The 17,057-nt window shown below is 48.8% G+C and overlaps 2 protein-coding genes and 1 long non-coding RNA gene across 8 annotated transcripts; 2 read left to right on the forward strand and 1 right to left on the reverse strand.

Annotated features, from left to right (window-relative positions):
* Positions 1 to 1,444: 1,444 nt before the first annotated feature.
* Positions 1,445 to 6,084, reverse strand: LOC116654101. The gene is made up of 4 exons (XR_004309007.1): positions 5,997 to 6,084; positions 3,759 to 5,690; positions 3,402 to 3,574; positions 1,445 to 2,602 (listed from the first exon to the last, which is right to left on the reverse strand). It is a non-coding gene; the product is annotated as an uncharacterized LOC116654101 (long non-coding RNA).
* Positions 6,085 to 6,098: 14 nt separating this feature from the next.
* LRRC43 (leucine rich repeat containing 43) lies at positions 6,099 to 12,881 on the forward strand. 5 transcript variants are annotated; one of them, XM_032447775.1, is made up of 12 exons: positions 6,099 to 6,268; positions 6,381 to 6,595; positions 6,873 to 6,983; positions 7,110 to 7,249; positions 7,697 to 7,935; positions 8,625 to 8,797; positions 9,197 to 9,317; positions 9,529 to 9,668; positions 9,799 to 9,897; positions 10,175 to 10,384; positions 10,875 to 10,953; positions 11,596 to 12,504. In XM_032447775.1, the coding sequence occupies exons 1-12, from the start codon at positions 6,121 to 6,123 to the stop codon at positions 11,814 to 11,816; spliced, it is 1,896 nt and encodes a 631-aa protein (XP_032303666.1). In that variant the 5' UTR covers positions 6,099 to 6,120; the 3' UTR covers positions 11,817 to 12,504. The 5 variants fall into 5 exon arrangements, with proteins under 5 accessions (XP_032303666.1, XP_015733352.1, XP_032303668.1 ...); XM_032447776.1 differs by having other exon boundaries at positions 6,150 to 6,268; positions 6,353 to 6,595; XM_015877866.2 differs by lacking the exons at positions 10,875 to 10,953; positions 11,596 to 12,504 and adding an exon at positions 12,772 to 12,881.
* On the forward strand, positions 12,854 to 15,627 carry B3GNT4 (UDP-GlcNAc:betaGal beta-1,3-N-acetylglucosaminyltransferase 4). Of its 2 annotated transcripts, none has more exons than XM_032447783.1 (2): positions 12,854 to 12,960; positions 13,713 to 15,627. In XM_032447783.1, the coding sequence occupies exon 2, from the start codon at positions 13,740 to 13,742 to the stop codon at positions 14,838 to 14,840; it is 1,101 nt and encodes a 366-aa protein (XP_032303674.1). In that variant the 5' UTR covers positions 12,854 to 12,960; positions 13,713 to 13,739; the 3' UTR covers positions 14,841 to 15,627. The 2 variants fall into 2 exon arrangements, with proteins under 2 accessions (XP_032303674.1, XP_032303675.1); XM_032447784.1 differs by lacking the exon at positions 12,854 to 12,960 and adding an exon at positions 13,261 to 13,338.
* Positions 15,628 to 17,057: the final 1,430 nt, after the last annotated feature.

Below are 17,057 nucleotides of genomic sequence, written 5' to 3' on the forward strand. Positions count from 1 at the left end.
GGGACTGGTAACTTCAATTTTAATATAGTTTGAGAAATTCTGATGAGTCGAGCCTGTGATTTCAGGAGAAGATATTGCAGCTTTCTTACTCTATTCACATTTATTTTTTAATATCTCTAAATCTCGCTCAAAGCATTTTAGTAGAAGGCAGTGAAGAACAGTGCTACTTAAGCAGTGATAAAACCACACTTCGGCCTGTCTTCGCTCTCGGCCAAGCATGGCAATGCCAGTGGTTCTGCAGTGATGCTACCAGGTGTCTCTGGGACGAAACTGTGGTTGGAGAGCACTGTTTCTTTACTACTGATTTTTGTGGTGATTTCAGTGAGGCAGCCATTAGCGGTAGCTGATATGCCAAAAGTAATGGTTACTGAAATAGCTTATTTCTGTGGCTGGTTTTGCTAATTCTTGAACAGCACGAACAAGTAGACTGACATCTGCTTTAAGCAAATTATTCTGTAAGAAATCACTGCTGCACAGAAATTGGCACTTCAGTGAGAGAACTGCATAGGGCTCACTTCACGTGTACTGTAATCCCAAATACTTTCCTAAACATGTCTTCTAATGCATCTCTGGCAAATTTTGCTTTCTCTTAGAATGAGCTGATTGACTCTTGGAAGCAGAAATAGATGCCAGCGCTCACTAGAATTAATAATTTTTTAAAATCATTTTTTTTTTTAGCTGTATTCACATTCAGGAGCTTTCCTACAGCTCTTCTTGACCATAAGCTGCTGTTCCTGAAGAGTATGTTCGTCACCAGGAGGAGTGCAGGCAATGAATACTTGTGTGGCAGGCAGGTGTAGGAGCACTGTCTCAGAACAAGGTGTGTGCATCACAAACCCTGAGTATCATAAAATGCAAGCAAATCCACAATAGGTTTCTCCATCACATCCCTCAGCCCTGCTCCCCGCCCTTTACACGCTTCTTACAAAGTCTGGATGCTCAGAACAGAAATTGGAGTACTCTGGAGCAGTCAGTGCTGGGTTGAGTCACTGTCAGTGGGGATGGTGAGAGAAGTGATCTTTTTATTCGGCTTTTAAATAGATGAGTTTCAAGTCAATTTAATGCATACATGTATATAAAAATAACGTTATATTTTGAACTGATTCTAATGCTTAGGCTGACTTGAAATTTGTGTGGTAATTTGAACTTCAATCACCACATTATTAACCTCCCCATTATGGCTAATAATTAGAAGTTGATATGACCTAAAGGCAAAACAAGGCTCTGAAAGTGTGTCTGCTCCCAGGACATCAGAGTGTCCCTGTTCTGGTTGCCAGGAGCAGTAATTAGCTCAGGCACACTTTGGTGCAGTGCTCATGTCTGAGCTGACCATGCAGTGTGCTTCCATGTGTTCCATGCCTTTCCAGCACTGCTGCCTGTGATGCAGTAGACACAGGAGTTCAACCTTTAGAGAGCTGAATTTACCCTCTGGTGGATCCAAATTTAGGAAACCAATTGGGAGCTTAGGGAGAAAAGCTGCTGTGATCTTTCTTCAGATCTATCAGCAAGAAGTGGATGGGGACGTTTGCTGTTTAATAAAACCATGGGTTTTCGATGTTCAAAATACCAGAGAAAGAAAAGAATTACATAATAAAGAATCAGCAGTATAAGTTTTATTTAATCTCATTTTAATCCAGTGCCAGGTTTTATCCAAATATACAGAAAACGAGTAAAACTGTCCACCTAAGTTGTGAGCATCTCATTCAACCCTTTCAAGCATTAAAGTATAAACATTAAAAATCTGAATAAATATAAACTATAAAAATGCTTAAATAAATTTAGACAGATATGTATTCCATACATCCATAAATACTCACTGGTAAGTCTGCTGGCATTCATTTCTGTCTCTTGGAAATAATTATAAGATAAAAATATAAATAACATTAAAATCACTGAAATCATGCTTACCTTTTTGCTAATTCATACAATAGCCATTTAATTAAACCACTCTGGCTTACGTAAGTGCACCCTTTTTACACGATGTTGAAATAGAACAGTATAAATAGTTTTATAATAAATAAAATCAATAACTTAAGACATTCATCTTTTAAATATTAAATTAAACCAGATTGTGTAGCTATGACTAGGATAGCAAATACATTATTAATGTTGTTCCTGGCATCAGACTGATCATAAATGATGGATGGTCACATATGGTTAAAGCTTTGAGATCCTGCAGTTATATTTTCACCCGGACATATTACATTTCTCCTGACTCGTACGATTTTGTTGCGTTTTGAATAAATTGTTCATATTTCTCTAAAACCCGCCAAATGTACATCATCTTCCGTGCTGTTCTCAGTGCACGGATGTCGCTGTGAATACCCTGCAGAAGCTCCTTGTTCTCGCAGCTGTGAAACGCGTGTCTTTCCATCAGTGTTGTGTCTAACTGGATGGTGTTGGCATTCACAAATTTGGTGAAATTCTTACCACAAATCGTTTCTATATCGCTTTTTAGGGTTTCTAAAACATTGTAAAATACGTGCATGCAGCAGTCTGCTTCCACAGCTGGGCATTTGGGTATTTTCTTCATCATTTCATTGACTTGGGTGTCAGCAGTTAGCCAGGTTTTGGTTGTTTCTGTTATGGGAGTACACGCGTTCTGCAGGGGAGGAAGAAAGACTGTTATTCTTTCTGTTGCTGTCTTTCCTGGTAGTTTCCATCTTAGACTATCTAGGAGTATTCAGTTGTGTCTGCTTGAGGTTTTGTTGTGATTGTTCAATAGTTGTATTAACACCTACTGTCCTTTATGAAGTGCTGATTGTGCAGCACTTTCTGTCTTAATGATCTATTTGTGCCTGGTTTTGGTGCTGCTTTTTGTTGTTGCTGCCATGTAGGTAGAATTTCCTTTGACCAAAGCACGTTTTTATCTGTCTTAGCAGAAATGGTTTTAGAGTTCAAGAATGATTTCAGGGGAAATGTTTTACACTGATTTTTATCAATACATTCCTGGGAAGATGTTCTCAGGAATTGAATTTTGCCTTTAGTGCTGATCCTTTCATTCAGTGCATGGAAAGGCTGAGCAGGATCTTCTTCAGAAGTGCCCCTGACTGCCTTAGCATTATGGTCATTATGAAGAGTAATGCAGTCCTCTCTGCCTTCCCAGTGATCTGACTGTGATCTGACTGGTTCATCCAAGAAGCTGCCTGCTTCAAGCTCAGCATGAATGAGGAGATGAAGAAAAATGCATGAATCTGGGAGACCAGAGCTGCCTACCCATCCTAGACAGTGCTCCAACTTGACTGTAAAATGATGCAATATAAATGCTTTCCTTCTCACATGGGCTATTGAGAGGTGCCTCTTTCAGGTTCTGACCCAAATATTTCTTTCTACTATTTTAGAATAATTCAAGGGATTCCTCCCCAGACATAGGCCCAGCAAATGCAAAATGGTACACTTACATAGTTTTTGAACAAGGTAGTTGCTTTCTTTTCTAGCACTAGAAAGGGCTTTATGCTGGTAGTATGCTTCTGGCTCTGTCCTATAGTAGTTTTCCCTTCTTCTGAGGCAGCTCTTGGTGCCAAGGAGACCAAAGGAGCCAGTGAACAGAGGAGGAAGATCACAAACGTGATTTCTGCATTCAATTGAAGAAGAAGAAGAGGGGGAAAAAAACACAGTGAGTACAGTCTCAAACCTCTACGTTGTTATTGCAAAACTTCCTGGTTTTGTGCGGCACAAAGAGCATATGGACTTCAAGCACCAGAGTTAATGATGAGCATCACCCATTGTTTTGCACAGCAAGGCTAAGTTGCACCCACCTGCTTGGCGTTCCATGGTGGCTCAGGCAGCAGGAGGCTTGTGAGATGCTGGTGTTCGAGCTGCTTGTTGGCTCGGGAGCTGTGGATGGGGACAGCCAAGTGGTGTTTAAGTACCATGAGTTTTACGTCAGTGGTTCTCCCCTGGTTTTTTGCGGATGCTGGTGTGGGTTTTTTTTCTTTTCTTGAAAGATTGCATCAAAAGTTGGTTCAAATGCGTCGTCACTGATTGTGATCTACAATGCAGTTTCGGGCTGACACGGGTGGTGTCCTGTATCATGAGTTTGACTAGGAGTTCAGGATGCTCGGCTTAGCCATCCCGTCTAAATCCTTGGGAGCTCCAAATGGTACAATTTAGAGCATGAATTCTGTTGTTTTCTTCCTCAAACGTGATGGAGTGTGCAAGCACACAACTGGGTTGCTGAAGGCAGCAGTGGTCTCCTGCAGGGGCCAGTGCAAGGGTGGGCTAATGCTGGAAGTGAAAGAGCCATGAAGGACTCGTATGCAAGGCAGATCAGGCTTTGGATGAGTGTAAATGTCCCTTGCTGGATCTCCATAACACCTTACATACCAGATGTAAGCCTTTGATATATGCCAGCAGAGGATGCCCAGGAACCATCTCTCAGCTCTCATCTTCTCTCCAACTGCTGTTTTCTCTGTGCCCAGTTACAGGGAGGCAGGAGAACCTCACATGCAGCAAAACAGAAAGGCTGTTCCTAGAACCCAGAAACATGAGGCTGTGATTAGAAAAGATCTTGCAGAACTGCTGATGTTTTAGGATAGAAATCAAAGTAAAGGAAACTCTTATGAATGCACCTTTGTGAAAAGGTCCAGTGGCACGCTTTCACTTGTACTACTGTGACTAGAGAAAAGCTAGAGAGTAGTAAGAGATTCAAAGACAAACGTGTGCCAGGTCCAGAAAACTTTCAAGGAGCAACATTTGGGAGTCAAAACATTTTCTGTGTGAAGTTATCCATCTGACAATGAAAGGCCTGATATGCATAAGTTCCTATGGTCACAGGGACTGCTTTCCAGGACTGAACTGGTTCCAAAGGCTTGAAAGGGAAAGGTGTTTCCCCTGTACCATGTTGCAATCAGGTCCAGCTGGGCTGTAACTTCAGCCTCAGAGGTTGTCCATGATTCTGAGCTTCACAAACCCAACAAGATTCTTTCACTGCTGCCAGCGAGCCCAGGACTGAAGCAGAGGGATGCAGCCAACCCATGGTGCTGAGCTGCTCTGTCTGAGAATGGAACAGTGTTTGTTGTTGCACAGCCCATGTTCCCAGTGATAAACAGAACAAATTGAACGTGTTATCAAGGCCTGAGACATGATGCAAGAGTACAACAGAGTGCTGGAGAAGAACCAGGAGAGCGTAGCTCTGGCAGAGACTTCTCTGGGCATTGCCAGTCCCTTCCAGTGGCCCCAGGTGGGTGCCTCATGGAGGACAGACGAGGAACTGCAGCAGTGCTCCTCCTTGAGCTGGGAGCAGCGCCAACACAGCAATTGGGAACCAGTTCTAGATTATCCCTGGCACAACAGCAATACAGATAAGGAAAGCTTTCAGCTTGGCTTTTCCACAGGATAAAATTCAGCTGCTGGCAGTGCTCTTTCAAAGAACTATAGAAAGTTTGACTTCATTTTCTCCTGGGCTGAGGTTTGCCTGGTTACTCTACTCCATGCCATGCCACTGTTTCTTGGCATGCACGCACTCCACTTGTCCTTTCCTATCTATGCAGTTGTGATAAGCTGCTGAACTGATAAGGGAGCAGATTTATATCCGTTCTGTAAAACCCAACGTGAGTGGAAGTTCATCTTTCCACCACGTAACTGCCAGGCGCTGCAGAGCATCTGCTATTCATTCGGTGAAATTTTGCTGACACGAGTCTGCATGCTCCCCAAGATGGAATCTGTAGCTGTCACCTCCACACCTATCACTGGAAAAAACAAAGAAACCTCCTGAGTGCGGAGACCTGAATCTGACCTCAGACAGAGCCGGGGCTTTTGTCCCTGGTGGCAGCTAATTTTTCCAAGTAGTACTTTTAGCTGTGAACTCAGTTTTCCGATGGCCTTGAGCTGCAATGGCATCAGTGCCCTCCGCACAAATAAGGTGCTTTTACAGCTCGCATAGAACACAACTGCTTCCTCCCTGAAACTCGAGTGACACTCAGGATGTAGATAAGTGAAATGGCAAATGCCATGCCTCGGTCGTGGGACAAGGTGATGCTGCACCCCACACATACCTCTTGCCCTTTCCTTACTGGGCTGCAGCCTCCAGAGCCTGGAGGAGACCCTCAAAGCCTGGGACTTCAACCCAGCATGCAGCCCCATAGAGCCTAGTCTGCAGTGCCCAGGACATCCGCGTCCATGTCATTTCCTAGCAACGGGGACGCGTTGCCAAGAGCCAGAGAATTCCTGCATGGCAGCACCCGACCCTCACTGCCTCTCGGCTGCTGTTCAGAAACACCTGCAGCGTCTGGCCCTGCAGGACTTCCCCTGCGGCCTGGGCAGCTGGGTAGGAGCTGGGGGGCACAGCTGTGGGGTGGGGAGGGTCCACAGGGGGTCTGCAAGGTGCTAACTGCTTCTCCACTCCCTGCAGAATGAGTCCCGCTTTGTTACATGTGCAGGCTCCTCAGGGCAGGAGGACGAGAGGCCACTGGGTGAGGAGAGCCCTGAAGCGCTGCTGGAGCTGCTGAGTGACCCACGCAGCCCCTGGGCTCTGCCACCAGGATGCAGCGCCCAGGACCAGCACCTGCGGGATGTGGCAGTGCTGGATCCCCAGCTCACCCAAGGCTCCCGTGTCTTTAAGCTCTTCAGGTCCCTGCGGATCACTGGCAAGGATGTAAGCACAGCGGGGTGGTAGGTAGGGATGGCTTGGAAGCTGTGTCTTTCTACTGAAGGGGAAAACATCTTGGGGAAAATACAGCTTCCCCAACCCAAGGTCTCCCTAGATTCTCCTGTTGCAGCTGGTGTAGAGCTGCTGGCTCCCCTGCTCAGTGTGTTGTGCACTAATATGTGTTACACGCTTGTCGTATGGATCAGCACTGCGTATCTTTCACTTTGGCTTATGTGACACCAGATGTCTCGGGGATGCTGCGACCAAACTCAGCTCTTCGCAGGTAGAAGAAGTCGATAAGGATCTGTTGCAGTTACAGAACCTAGAAGAGCTCATACTCTGTACCAACCAGATCAGCAGGATCACCTCGGCCAACCTGCCTCGAACACTGAAGGTGAGCAAGCAGTGTCTTGTGATGATGGGATGGGGAAAAAGGTCCCATCTGGGAATGCCTCACAAGTTGAGCGGCTCTATACAGCTTGTTGCAAAGGGTGTTTGTTGTTCAATCTATCCTGGGCGGGTCCTGGAGCTCTGTTGCAACGCCGTGTCTGATCTGCAGGGCCTGTGTGCTCAGCCTCCTCCAGAGCTACAGCACTTAGGGCTGGGATACAACAGGCTGCAGGGCCCTTTGCAGGACAAGTGCTTCACTGCAGAATTATGGTAATGCCACAGCCAGATGTGTGCTCCTGAAGGCACGTGAGCAGGACATTCAGGGGCCTGCATTAAGAAATTACAGACGTTCATCACCCTGCTTAGCGCAGTTCCCATATTTCCATTCATTTCCTTTTTCCCAAGCTCTTCCCAAAGCCCCAGGGAGTCCTCCCTGAGGAAGGGCCTAAAGCTTAGGCTGTATGTGACTGATGTGGTGGGCTGGTTAATGGATCCTAGAGTAAAAAGAGGTTCAGTTATGGGGCAGGCTGGCAGTGGATTGCGTGGCTCAGGAATTTGGAATTGGCCACTGCTGTGTTCTCCAGTTTGACTCAGTTTGTGCTGCTGCAGGTTCTTGTGCTGATGAATTCCTGTTTCTTTTCTTGACTCAGAGCAGCAGTGCTGTATCCTCAGAGGGTTGTTTTTTGCCTACTGTCATTAATGGATTTTCTCCTTTAGGCCAAATCTCATCTCACTTGACCTGAGTTTTAATAACCTAACGGATCTGTTTGGGCTGGTCTCCCAGCTGTCCAGTCTGAAGAAGCTCCGCATCCTGCTGCTCCAAGGGAACCCACTGGCTCTCATTCCTGCTTACAGAGGCTTTGTTGTGGACAGCCTGCCCAAGCTTTCCTTCTTTGATGACATCCACATAGAGCTTGATGAGAGGTACCAGTTCCGTGGCTTATCAAAGCAGCCAGGTGAGCCTTTGTCTTAAACCTACTGGTGCTGAACCCAGCATTCAGGAGGTGGCTTCATCGTGGTACAGCTAGGCGTCCTCAGGGCTCACTGCATCCAGGATTGAATTCCTTCTGGCCTCACAGAGAATAGGCTGGAGGCAGGAAGGCTGTGATAAGGAAGTATGCACCCAAGGCTGGTCTGGATCAAGGTGGGAACAATCCAGTCAGGTCTCTGTAGCACTCGCTCAGTGTCATTGCCCGCCCCTGTCTTTGCTTTCTAGACCTGTCTGGTTTCACACTGCATGTTTCCTTTTAGAGCTGCTGAAAAAAGAATGTCTGCATCTGGGAATGTGCTCTCATTATTTGCACTGCCAGCGCAAATCAGTGCCACCTTTGCAGTGCAGCAAATCCTAGGCAGGGGCAGGGGCAAGGGCAGGGGGCTTCAGTGGGTGGGAAGGCCTTATTGATGGCCCCCCGCTTGGTGATGTTATGCACTGGTAGTGCTTTATTGAGTCAAAATGTTAACCAAGAGGCAAAGCAACTGAGCCAGATGTTTGCATGGCTTTGGAGTGACCTCATGTGGCTGTGGCTTGTCACAGCGTTTGCAAAGGATGGCAGGGTGGTATGCGAGGCAGTAGGATTTGACGTCCTTGATGTTTCTGCTTGCTCTGCACTTTTCTTCCTCCTCAGCAGGGTTATTTTCCCTTTAGAGGTGATGAAAAATGAAGCACGAGTGGTAGTCAGCATTGGGGAAATGAAGGGAGTTCCTGATCCCAGCACGCTCCAGGAGCTGGAGATTGGCTCTGAGGAACCAGTGATCACCTACAGCTACTGCGTGACCTACGAGTTTGCAGGAGAGGAGACCGAGGATGGTGGCACTGAGGTTGGTGCTTAACTGAGCTCCTGAAAGCAACAGGCACTGACAGGCCACAGTGAGGGGGATGTCATCTCCAGAATGCAGAGTGAGGCCATTCATAATGAACCTGCCATGGGCGACAGTAGTGCTAGGGACAGAATTCACACGTGGCCACATCCAGCAGCACCAGCCTGTGCTGATCACGTTCCCTGTCCTTCCTGGGGGGCACTGTTCACATGGGAGAGCATCTACAGCCCTTCTACTGCCAAGTGCAGCAGACCACTCCCTGATAGCAGTGCCACTGTGCAGCTCACCCCACTCTGCCCATTCTCCTGGTGACTGGAGTGGGCTGGGGAATGGGATTTCAGAGGCCTGATGCAGGCACAACCAGACCAGCTCTGCCAAGAGGGAGCATCTCTGTTCCAGGTAGAAAATCTTCAGAATCCTGCGGTGGCCACTCCAGACTTGGACAACTCTGCACAGGATGTGAAGGAAACAAAGGGCCAGGAGGAGTGTGCTGCCACAGAGGACCCTGCTGCACATACTGGTAAAGAGGAATTAACAAATCCTACAACTGGTCAGGGTAGTTTATGGCTTTTCTAGAAATGTGGTGGCATCGGTGCATCCCTCGTGGCATCAGACACAGCTGGGCTGTAACTGAGGTTGATGGATAATGAATTGACATTGGTGTTGTCCTGGAGCCATTCCTGTCCTCAGGAAGCAAAGTTCTCTCTCTAAAAATCTTTGTCTTTGCACAGCAAAGGTGTTTGTCACCCCTGGAGAGCCCTGGGCAGACACAATTGACTGCAACTACAGGAAAGAGCACATCGCCAAGGATTTACTGGGGCTGAAGGACTACCTGCGAGCTGGGACGGTCGTCTCGGTGGTGGAGGAGAAGGTGGGAATGTGGCAGGTCTGGATGAGAGGGACTGGGAGGGGAAAATGCTGCTGGAGGAACCGGCGTGTCATTGCCTCCCTGTAGGAGGCAGCATTGTCCAGTCCCTGCAGTACCGGCTCCTCTCCTGCAGGTGCTCTGGTGGCCAGTCAGTGATGACACAGAGGAAACTGCAGTAGAAAGTGGAAAAGAAAAAAAGGAAAAACAGGGGACAAAGAAGGGCAGCAACAAGGTAGGATGCTGGGAGGGAGCAATGGCCAAACACCATCCGAGCTGCAGTAATAGTGATGGGAGAAGGACAGACCTTCTCTTGTGCCAGTTTTGGGTGCCAGGGAATGTTTCCTCCATCCCAGACCTCTCACCAAGGTTTCTCATGCTGTGGGAAGAAAGCAGCAACTATTAATGTGCATCTTGGTCTGGATGCAGATATGTGGGCAATGGGTGGGGATGGAATTGCTCTCTGTCTGATAAAGGGACCCGACACTTGTGCCTGTATTGGTGCCCTGCAGGGTGCTGGGACCAAGGACAAGCAGAAGAAAAAGAAGAAGGAGAAGCCACGTGAACTTCGCAGTGACCCACCCATTCGGAGGATCCTGGGCTCTCAGAGGGTGGCCTTGGAGACCTTGTTGGCCACTGAGACTCTGGTGGCAACTGTGTGTGACTTTGGGGTCCTCATCACTGAGCAGCTGCAGCAGTCACCGAGTCAGGAGGAGAAGCTGGTAGGGAGCTGTGCTGGGGGGCAGGGAGATGTGGCTTGGGAAGGGGCTCACTATATCCTGCCCTGCAGCATCCTCACATCCATCTCTCAGTTCCCTCCTCCGTGAAATGCACCTGAAATTACCTTCGTGGAGAAACACCTACCACTGCTGGTGTTGTTATTTAATGTTATATTAGCAGTGAGTACTATTACTTTTCATGGGCCTGTGTTAAGAAAACAGATGACTCTATTTTTCCATCCAAAACGAAAGCTCTTGCTTTTTCTGATGTTCTTTCTCTCAAAACAGTAACACACACCAGTATTTCTGACACTTTCTGTTTCCTGGAGTCCCTTCCCCAGCCATCTCTTCTGCTATGTTCCTGCTTATGTCATGCCTTTCTTCATGCCTTTGCATGCTGGTGGCAGAACCCAAGCAGCAGCATCTGTCACAAGACTGAATGCGGGCTGCAAATTTCGACACTGCCCGACTGTGGAAATGTCTGTCTCCACAGGACAAGAAAAAAAGCAAAGACAAGAGCAAAAGAACAAAAGCAAAGAAGGAAAGCCAGAAAGCCACAGAGCCTGCCAAAGGTGACCGAGGGCTGGCTGGGCAGAGCAGTATGTGTGAGCAAACAGCAGCAGTGCCCAGTCCTGCTGCCAGCTCTGCAGAGCTGGGCACTAACTCACGTCCTGAGCCCTGGCTGTGAATGCTGCCATTGATGCTGTGGGTCCGTAGGGTTAGGCACACACCCGGGGACCTTGTTGTGTCTGGGCGCACACTGAGGGTGGGCTGCTGGCGTGAGTCCTGGGAGCAGTGAACACTCACGGCTTCGTGAGCCAGGGGAGAGGGCAAGGCAGGTTGTGGGGTGAGATATTTGTTGGCTGTTATTTCAGCTGCCAAAAGCAGCCAGTGGCCTGGAGTGGCACGGGCAGCTGGAGGGGTGATGTCTGGGATGCACAATAAGGTCCTCATCCATTTCCAACTTATGTCTCAGAGCGCTTTGCAGAGAGGATTATTGTTCTTTCTAGTTGAGAGATGAACTGCACAGAGAGTGCTCTGTCCTGCCCAGGAATAGACTCCACTCTGCTATCATCCCCAAAGAGACAACCCATCCCCTGCTCCTCGGTGTAGAGCCCATGTTTGCTCTGTCACCAGCATTGCTTGAGCTGCTGGATATAGATCTTGCTCTGCCCCTCGCAGGGATTTTTTGGTTTGTTTTGTTTTTTTGGCAGCACCATCACACCTGTACAGGATCAGGAGGAATTTTGAGAAGGATGAGATGGCCGAGAGCGATACTGAGAAGTCACTTGTGGGTCAAGGAGAGCTACCTGAAAAAATTAAACCCCTTGAATCATCATTGTGCTGGTTCCCCATCAGTGTGCTGGTTCCCCATTGCTGTGCTGGTTCCCATCACGCAGTGCTCATTTGCAATACGTGCTCAGATTGCAGCTGAAGTAGTGAGATCCTGTCATGCAACCAGTGCTTTTTTCTTCTGTTCCACATGAGTGCCTGTGCTCAGTGTGCATGCAGCAGCCCTTCCTTCTAGCTTGAGGAACAAACCCTGTCTGTTGGGGGTTGCATGGCTGGCGCTGAGAGCACAGAGAGCAGCTGCTGATACAGGAAACACCGAGTGATCAGATTCAGGTTAATTTGGAGTCGCAGTGCCCTGGTGCAGGCTGGGGATGGCCACTGAGTGCATTTTGTCAGTGCCACACGATCAGTTGCACCCACAGCTCAGTATCCCAGTGCTGACAGCACCCTGTGGCAGTGAGCTCTGCAGTGACTCATGCATCACAGGCACACTCCAACCACAAGGCTGTGGGGGCAGGTGGGCTTCTCGGTGTGTAGGTGTGTATGTGCGTCACCAAACCACACCATGGCCCTTTGGTGCTCACTCCCCACCAAACTGCTGTGGCTGCATCCCCCTAGAATAGAAGTGTAGCAGTGGGGCACCGGGCAGTCTCCCAGCCTGGAGCTGAGGCTGATTTGCATCCCTCTGCCAGCCCATGCACACGAATAATAAATCCTCTTAGGGACGTTGGGATCTCTTCCAGGCAGCTCAAAGAGGGAAGGCAGCGAGCTTTGTCTCGAGCAAACTGTTTGCCCGGGCATTGAGGGATGTCTTCAGAAGTAGCCTCACGTAGGTCTCGCTTTAACCCATGGAATGATTTAGTCTTATCTTTCTTTTTTCTTAGAAATTACATAGCGATTCTACAGCAAGAAGCAAAATTGCACGCAGATTGATTGCCTTCTTAAAGATGCTCATTATGCTAAGTCATATTCAAATAGCTTTTCCCTTAGGGCCCCTCAGTGAGTGCTAACGTGGTGGGCACATACCCCTATGCACACAGCTGCTTTTCAGGCTATTTATTCTACAAAGACAGAGACTGATTTACTGCTTTCCGTAGGGAAAAGAAAAAACAAAGGTTCTGCTGAGCAGGAGGAGGATTGTGAGCTGCAGCCGGTGCCGCTGACGGTTGAATTCCAGATGCAGCTGCTTCGGTGGCCCATGGCCGACACCCAGCACGGGGACAGCGTGACCAAGGCTGAGAGCAAGGCTCAGTGATGTGTCCGTAGCCAAAGAGCGAGCGGCAGAGGTCAGTGGAATAAAACCCGCAGGGATGCTGCCATGCTGCTGGTTTGGCTGAATCAATGGGGATGGGGGATGGCGTGGGGGCTCCTGCGGGCGGGGGGTGTGAGTGTGATGTGCTGTGTGGGTGTGGGGAGACTGGGGTGCAATTTGCGTTGTGCGGTGGGAGACTTGAGGTGCAGCACTGTGTGTGGGGGGGGGGGTACGTTGTGTGCATTGATTTGGGGCGCCGCGTGTTGTGTGTGCGGGGATTGGAGCGTGCAGGGGGGCAGTTCGGAGGCGTAGGATCCTGGGGAGGGCGGAGCTGGGGGCGGATCGCGGGTCGTGCCACGGAGCTCCTGGGCTGCTCGGGGTGCGAGCGGAGAGCGGCCCTGCGGTGTTACCGGTGAGTGTCGGTGCGGCTGCGGGACGGGACGGGGCCGGGTCGGGCAGAACCAAGTGCGGGCAGAGCGCAGCGGCTCCCAGCCGAGCTGTGCTCCCCCCCTGACCCGCGGCTCCGCAGCCCGGCGCTCCGCTCCTGTCCCAGCCCCTGCCCCGAATCCGCAGCGAGACCCAGAAATCCCGGGATGGGGGCGGTGGGGATGGTCCCTGCGGCACCGGCTGCGGCGGTTCAGCGTTTCATTGCCCTCTACGGGAGTTGTGCGATCCGCTCCGCCCGCGGAGTGCTGCTGCTGCAGGCGGGAGTGTGCGAGGATGGGGAATGGAAAGTGCAAGTTGGCTGTTTCACTGTTAAATGCTTCTCTCCCCTCACTCGGACAGGGCCCGCGTTCTGCACCAGAGGTTGCGATGTATCCCAGGATTAAAAGCCTTGCACTTTATGCCTTTTCAGTTACACTGCTGGCATGTCTTTTTTACGTCAGGAGAGAAGCAAAGCTGCTAACATCAACAGTGGACCAGGAGGATGTAGCAGATCCCAAACCTTTGGTTCTGGGCAACGCCAAACCCACCAAATGTTTACCTGATTTGGCCGTTGCCAATTCTTCTCTCTCCCTCCCAGAGCTTCACCGCACCTTCCTGACTTACAGGCACTGCCGAAACTTCTCCATCCTGCTGAAGCCTTCCAGGTGTAGCAAGGAGACCTTCCTCCTGCTGGCCATCAAGTCTGCCCCAGTCAATATAGAACGGCGGGTGGCAATCAGGAACACATGGGGCAAGGAGGTGTCCATTGGCGGCAGGCACATCAGGCTGGTGTTCCTTCTGGGGCGCTCGGAGGCCAAAAACCAGGTGCAGCCACTGCACCAGCTGCTGGCTTATGAGAGCCAAGAGTTCGATGACATCGTGCAGTGGGATTTTGTTGACAACTTCTTCAATTTGACCCTCAAGGAGCTGCATTTCCTCCGCTGGTTCATGGAGGACTGTCTGAACGCCAGGTTTGTGCTGAAGGGCGATGATGATGTCTTTGTCAACACTTATAATATCGTTGAGTTTCTCCGAGAGTGGAACCCTGAACAGGATCTCTTTGTTGGAGATGTGATTGCTAATGCCCGGCCCATCAGAAACACGAAAGTCAAGTACTTTGTTCCAGAGTCTATGTATGGAGCTTCCTTCTACCCTCTGTATGCAGGCGGTGGGGGCTACGTGATGTCCAGAACAACAGTACAACGCCTCCAGAGCACCGCAGAGGGCATGGAGCTCTTCCCCATAGATGATGTCTTTGTGGGGATGTGTCTGGCCAAGATGGCAGTGGTCCCAAAGAACCACGCTGGCTTTAAGACTTTTGGGATCCAGAGACCTTTCAATCCTTTTGATCCGTGCTTGTACAAGGAACTGATGGTTGTGCACAAACTAAACCCAACTGAGATGTGGATCATGTGGACGCTGGTGAAAGATGACAGCATTAGGTGTGCGGTGTCAGTAACGCACACCTACAGAGGGGGCTGGAAGTGAAGCTGCTGCTGAGCATGGAGGCAGCTGGCTGCTGACAGATACAGGGTACTTAAACTAAAAATCAGGTTGTGGTAGAAATGTTTTCTACCAACAGGTTATACTTGAGCCATGGGGTTTTGTTTTGCAGTCGGTCTTTTCCTGTCGGTGGGTTATTGAGGTGACTGAATTGTCATGGGAAGGGCTGGTAGCTTGGAGATGAAGCACAGGGGAGTTGGCTCATTTCCTGACGTGCTGGAACCTGGGTGAGCCACAGCTGCCACAGGTGACGTGAATGAAGTGCCACCACCACTGGAGGCTCGCAACACTGAGACTGGTGTCTAATTTGTCCTCTTGTAGGGAAGCTTGTGATGACTAATGAGTGACTATACTTGAAATTAATATTTTGAAATCAAGGCAAGGTTAGAACAGAGGCCAATGCATGTTGCTGTGTGCACTGCAATGCTAATCTACTGTCCCAGATCAGCAATCCCACAGGTCCTACAGGACAGCAGGGGGAAGGGGAGTGGGGATAGGGAAGCAAGGCTTGGAAACATTGCCTTAACACAGTGATGTGAAGGACTGGGCTCAACTCAAGCTGTTTGATTTTACATTTTACTACAGGCTGACTTGCACTGGAAGCTTTTGCACAAACACTTTCTGATTGGGTTTCAGAGGAGAAGTATGTCCTGAGTGGTAGTAAAGCACAGTGGCTGCAGCTTTTCAGGCTGTGTGGGAGGTGTTTGGGATTTATTTGGTTGGTTTGGTTTTGTAACGTTGGGTATAAATAAAATACAGTTTTGAAAATGTTTTCATGGGAATATTTGTGTCTCCTGGAAGCTAAAAGAACTACAAGCAAAAAGAGGCTGAGATGTGGGGCTGGGTATTTGCATGAAGGAGCCATTGATCTTAAAGAGGATGGGGTTATGTGGAAATGGAAACTCGCCACATCCTCTACTGCTCTCACTCAACATCCCCCCCAGTCCACGCATGATGTACTAATAAGGAATCAGCAGTTGAGATGAGTGCTCAGAGTAACTAAACTGAGAAATGATTAAATGTGAAGCTAAGTCTTTCTGATACTTCTATGAAGCTTCTAAGCTCCAGGGTTTCTCACTGCTACATGTGCTGTGTGTGAGCTGGCAGTGACCTGGAAGCTTTAGATTCCTTACGGAAAAGAGGAAGTGTGCAGCTACAGAAATCAGGTTGTTTTGTGTTATGCTGCTTGTAGTTGTCTTGTTTCCTTGTTTATGCTCCTTAGAGACCTGAGGATGTCCCTATCCCAGAGATGTGACATTCATCCTGTGGAGGCTGGCTGCCAGTGTGGGGTGCAATGCTGTCAGTTCTTATACTGTGTTTCCTTTGCTGCCTTAGCTTCTTAAAGCACCAGGTGTAGTTCTAATTTAGCTCTACTGTGTGACCCAAGCACTTATAGCATGATTTGCAACCTCTGCGTGAGCTTTTTGTGCTAGATATGAGTAGGTGTGTCTGAGTAAACTAAGGGTGACCTGTGTCCATTCTCAGCAAGCTCTTGTACAAGCTGCCAGTACATTTCTGACTGCAGCCCTGGCAGTGTTGTCTGAGATACTATGAGTAGTTTCAGATTAAGTGGCTTTGAACACAAGGTTGAATATCAGGCAGCAAAACTTGGTTTCTCTGCACTGTTCTCTGTGTGATACTACTTGTTCCAGAGAAGGGATGTGACAGAGCAGTTTGGTATGATGTAAACCACCACGCAGCTTGCAGTGAGTGATGTTCTGGCTCTTCTGGGCTTAACTGTGTTGGTTAATTCCTGCCACTTAAATCTCACTCCATTCTGGAGGTAATGTCAAGCCACTCACAAATCTGTTTCCTTTTTTGATTTGAGCTGACACATCTGGAAGTTTGAGGTGAGTAGAGTCTGCTATGCAAGTATCAAGGTTACTGCAGCATCCTGACTGCTACACAACCTGCACACGCATTTTGATCAGTGGTTTGGCAGTTCTTAAACTGCTGCACAGAATAAATAAGGGCAGCTGTGGTCAGAAGGCTCTAGCAGGAGCAAAGAAAGGGTTGTTGTTTAGTTTGTTTGTTTTTAAAGACTCCTTTCATTTTAACCTGTAAGTGTACAACGGTGTGCAGCTGAGATTGCAGTTGTTTGAAGGCAGACAAAATGAGACAAATGCTCATGTTATAGCTGAAAAAATACTCTGTCAAGGAGGACTCAGTTTAGTAATAGCAACTTCAACACAGATGTAGAGC

The sequence above is a fragment of the Coturnix japonica genome, chromosome 15, assembly GCF_001577835.2.
Source record: "Coturnix japonica isolate 7356 chromosome 15, Coturnix japonica 2.1, whole genome shotgun sequence".
NCBI classification, from domain to species: domain Eukaryota; kingdom Metazoa; phylum Chordata; class Aves; order Galliformes; family Phasianidae; genus Coturnix; species Coturnix japonica.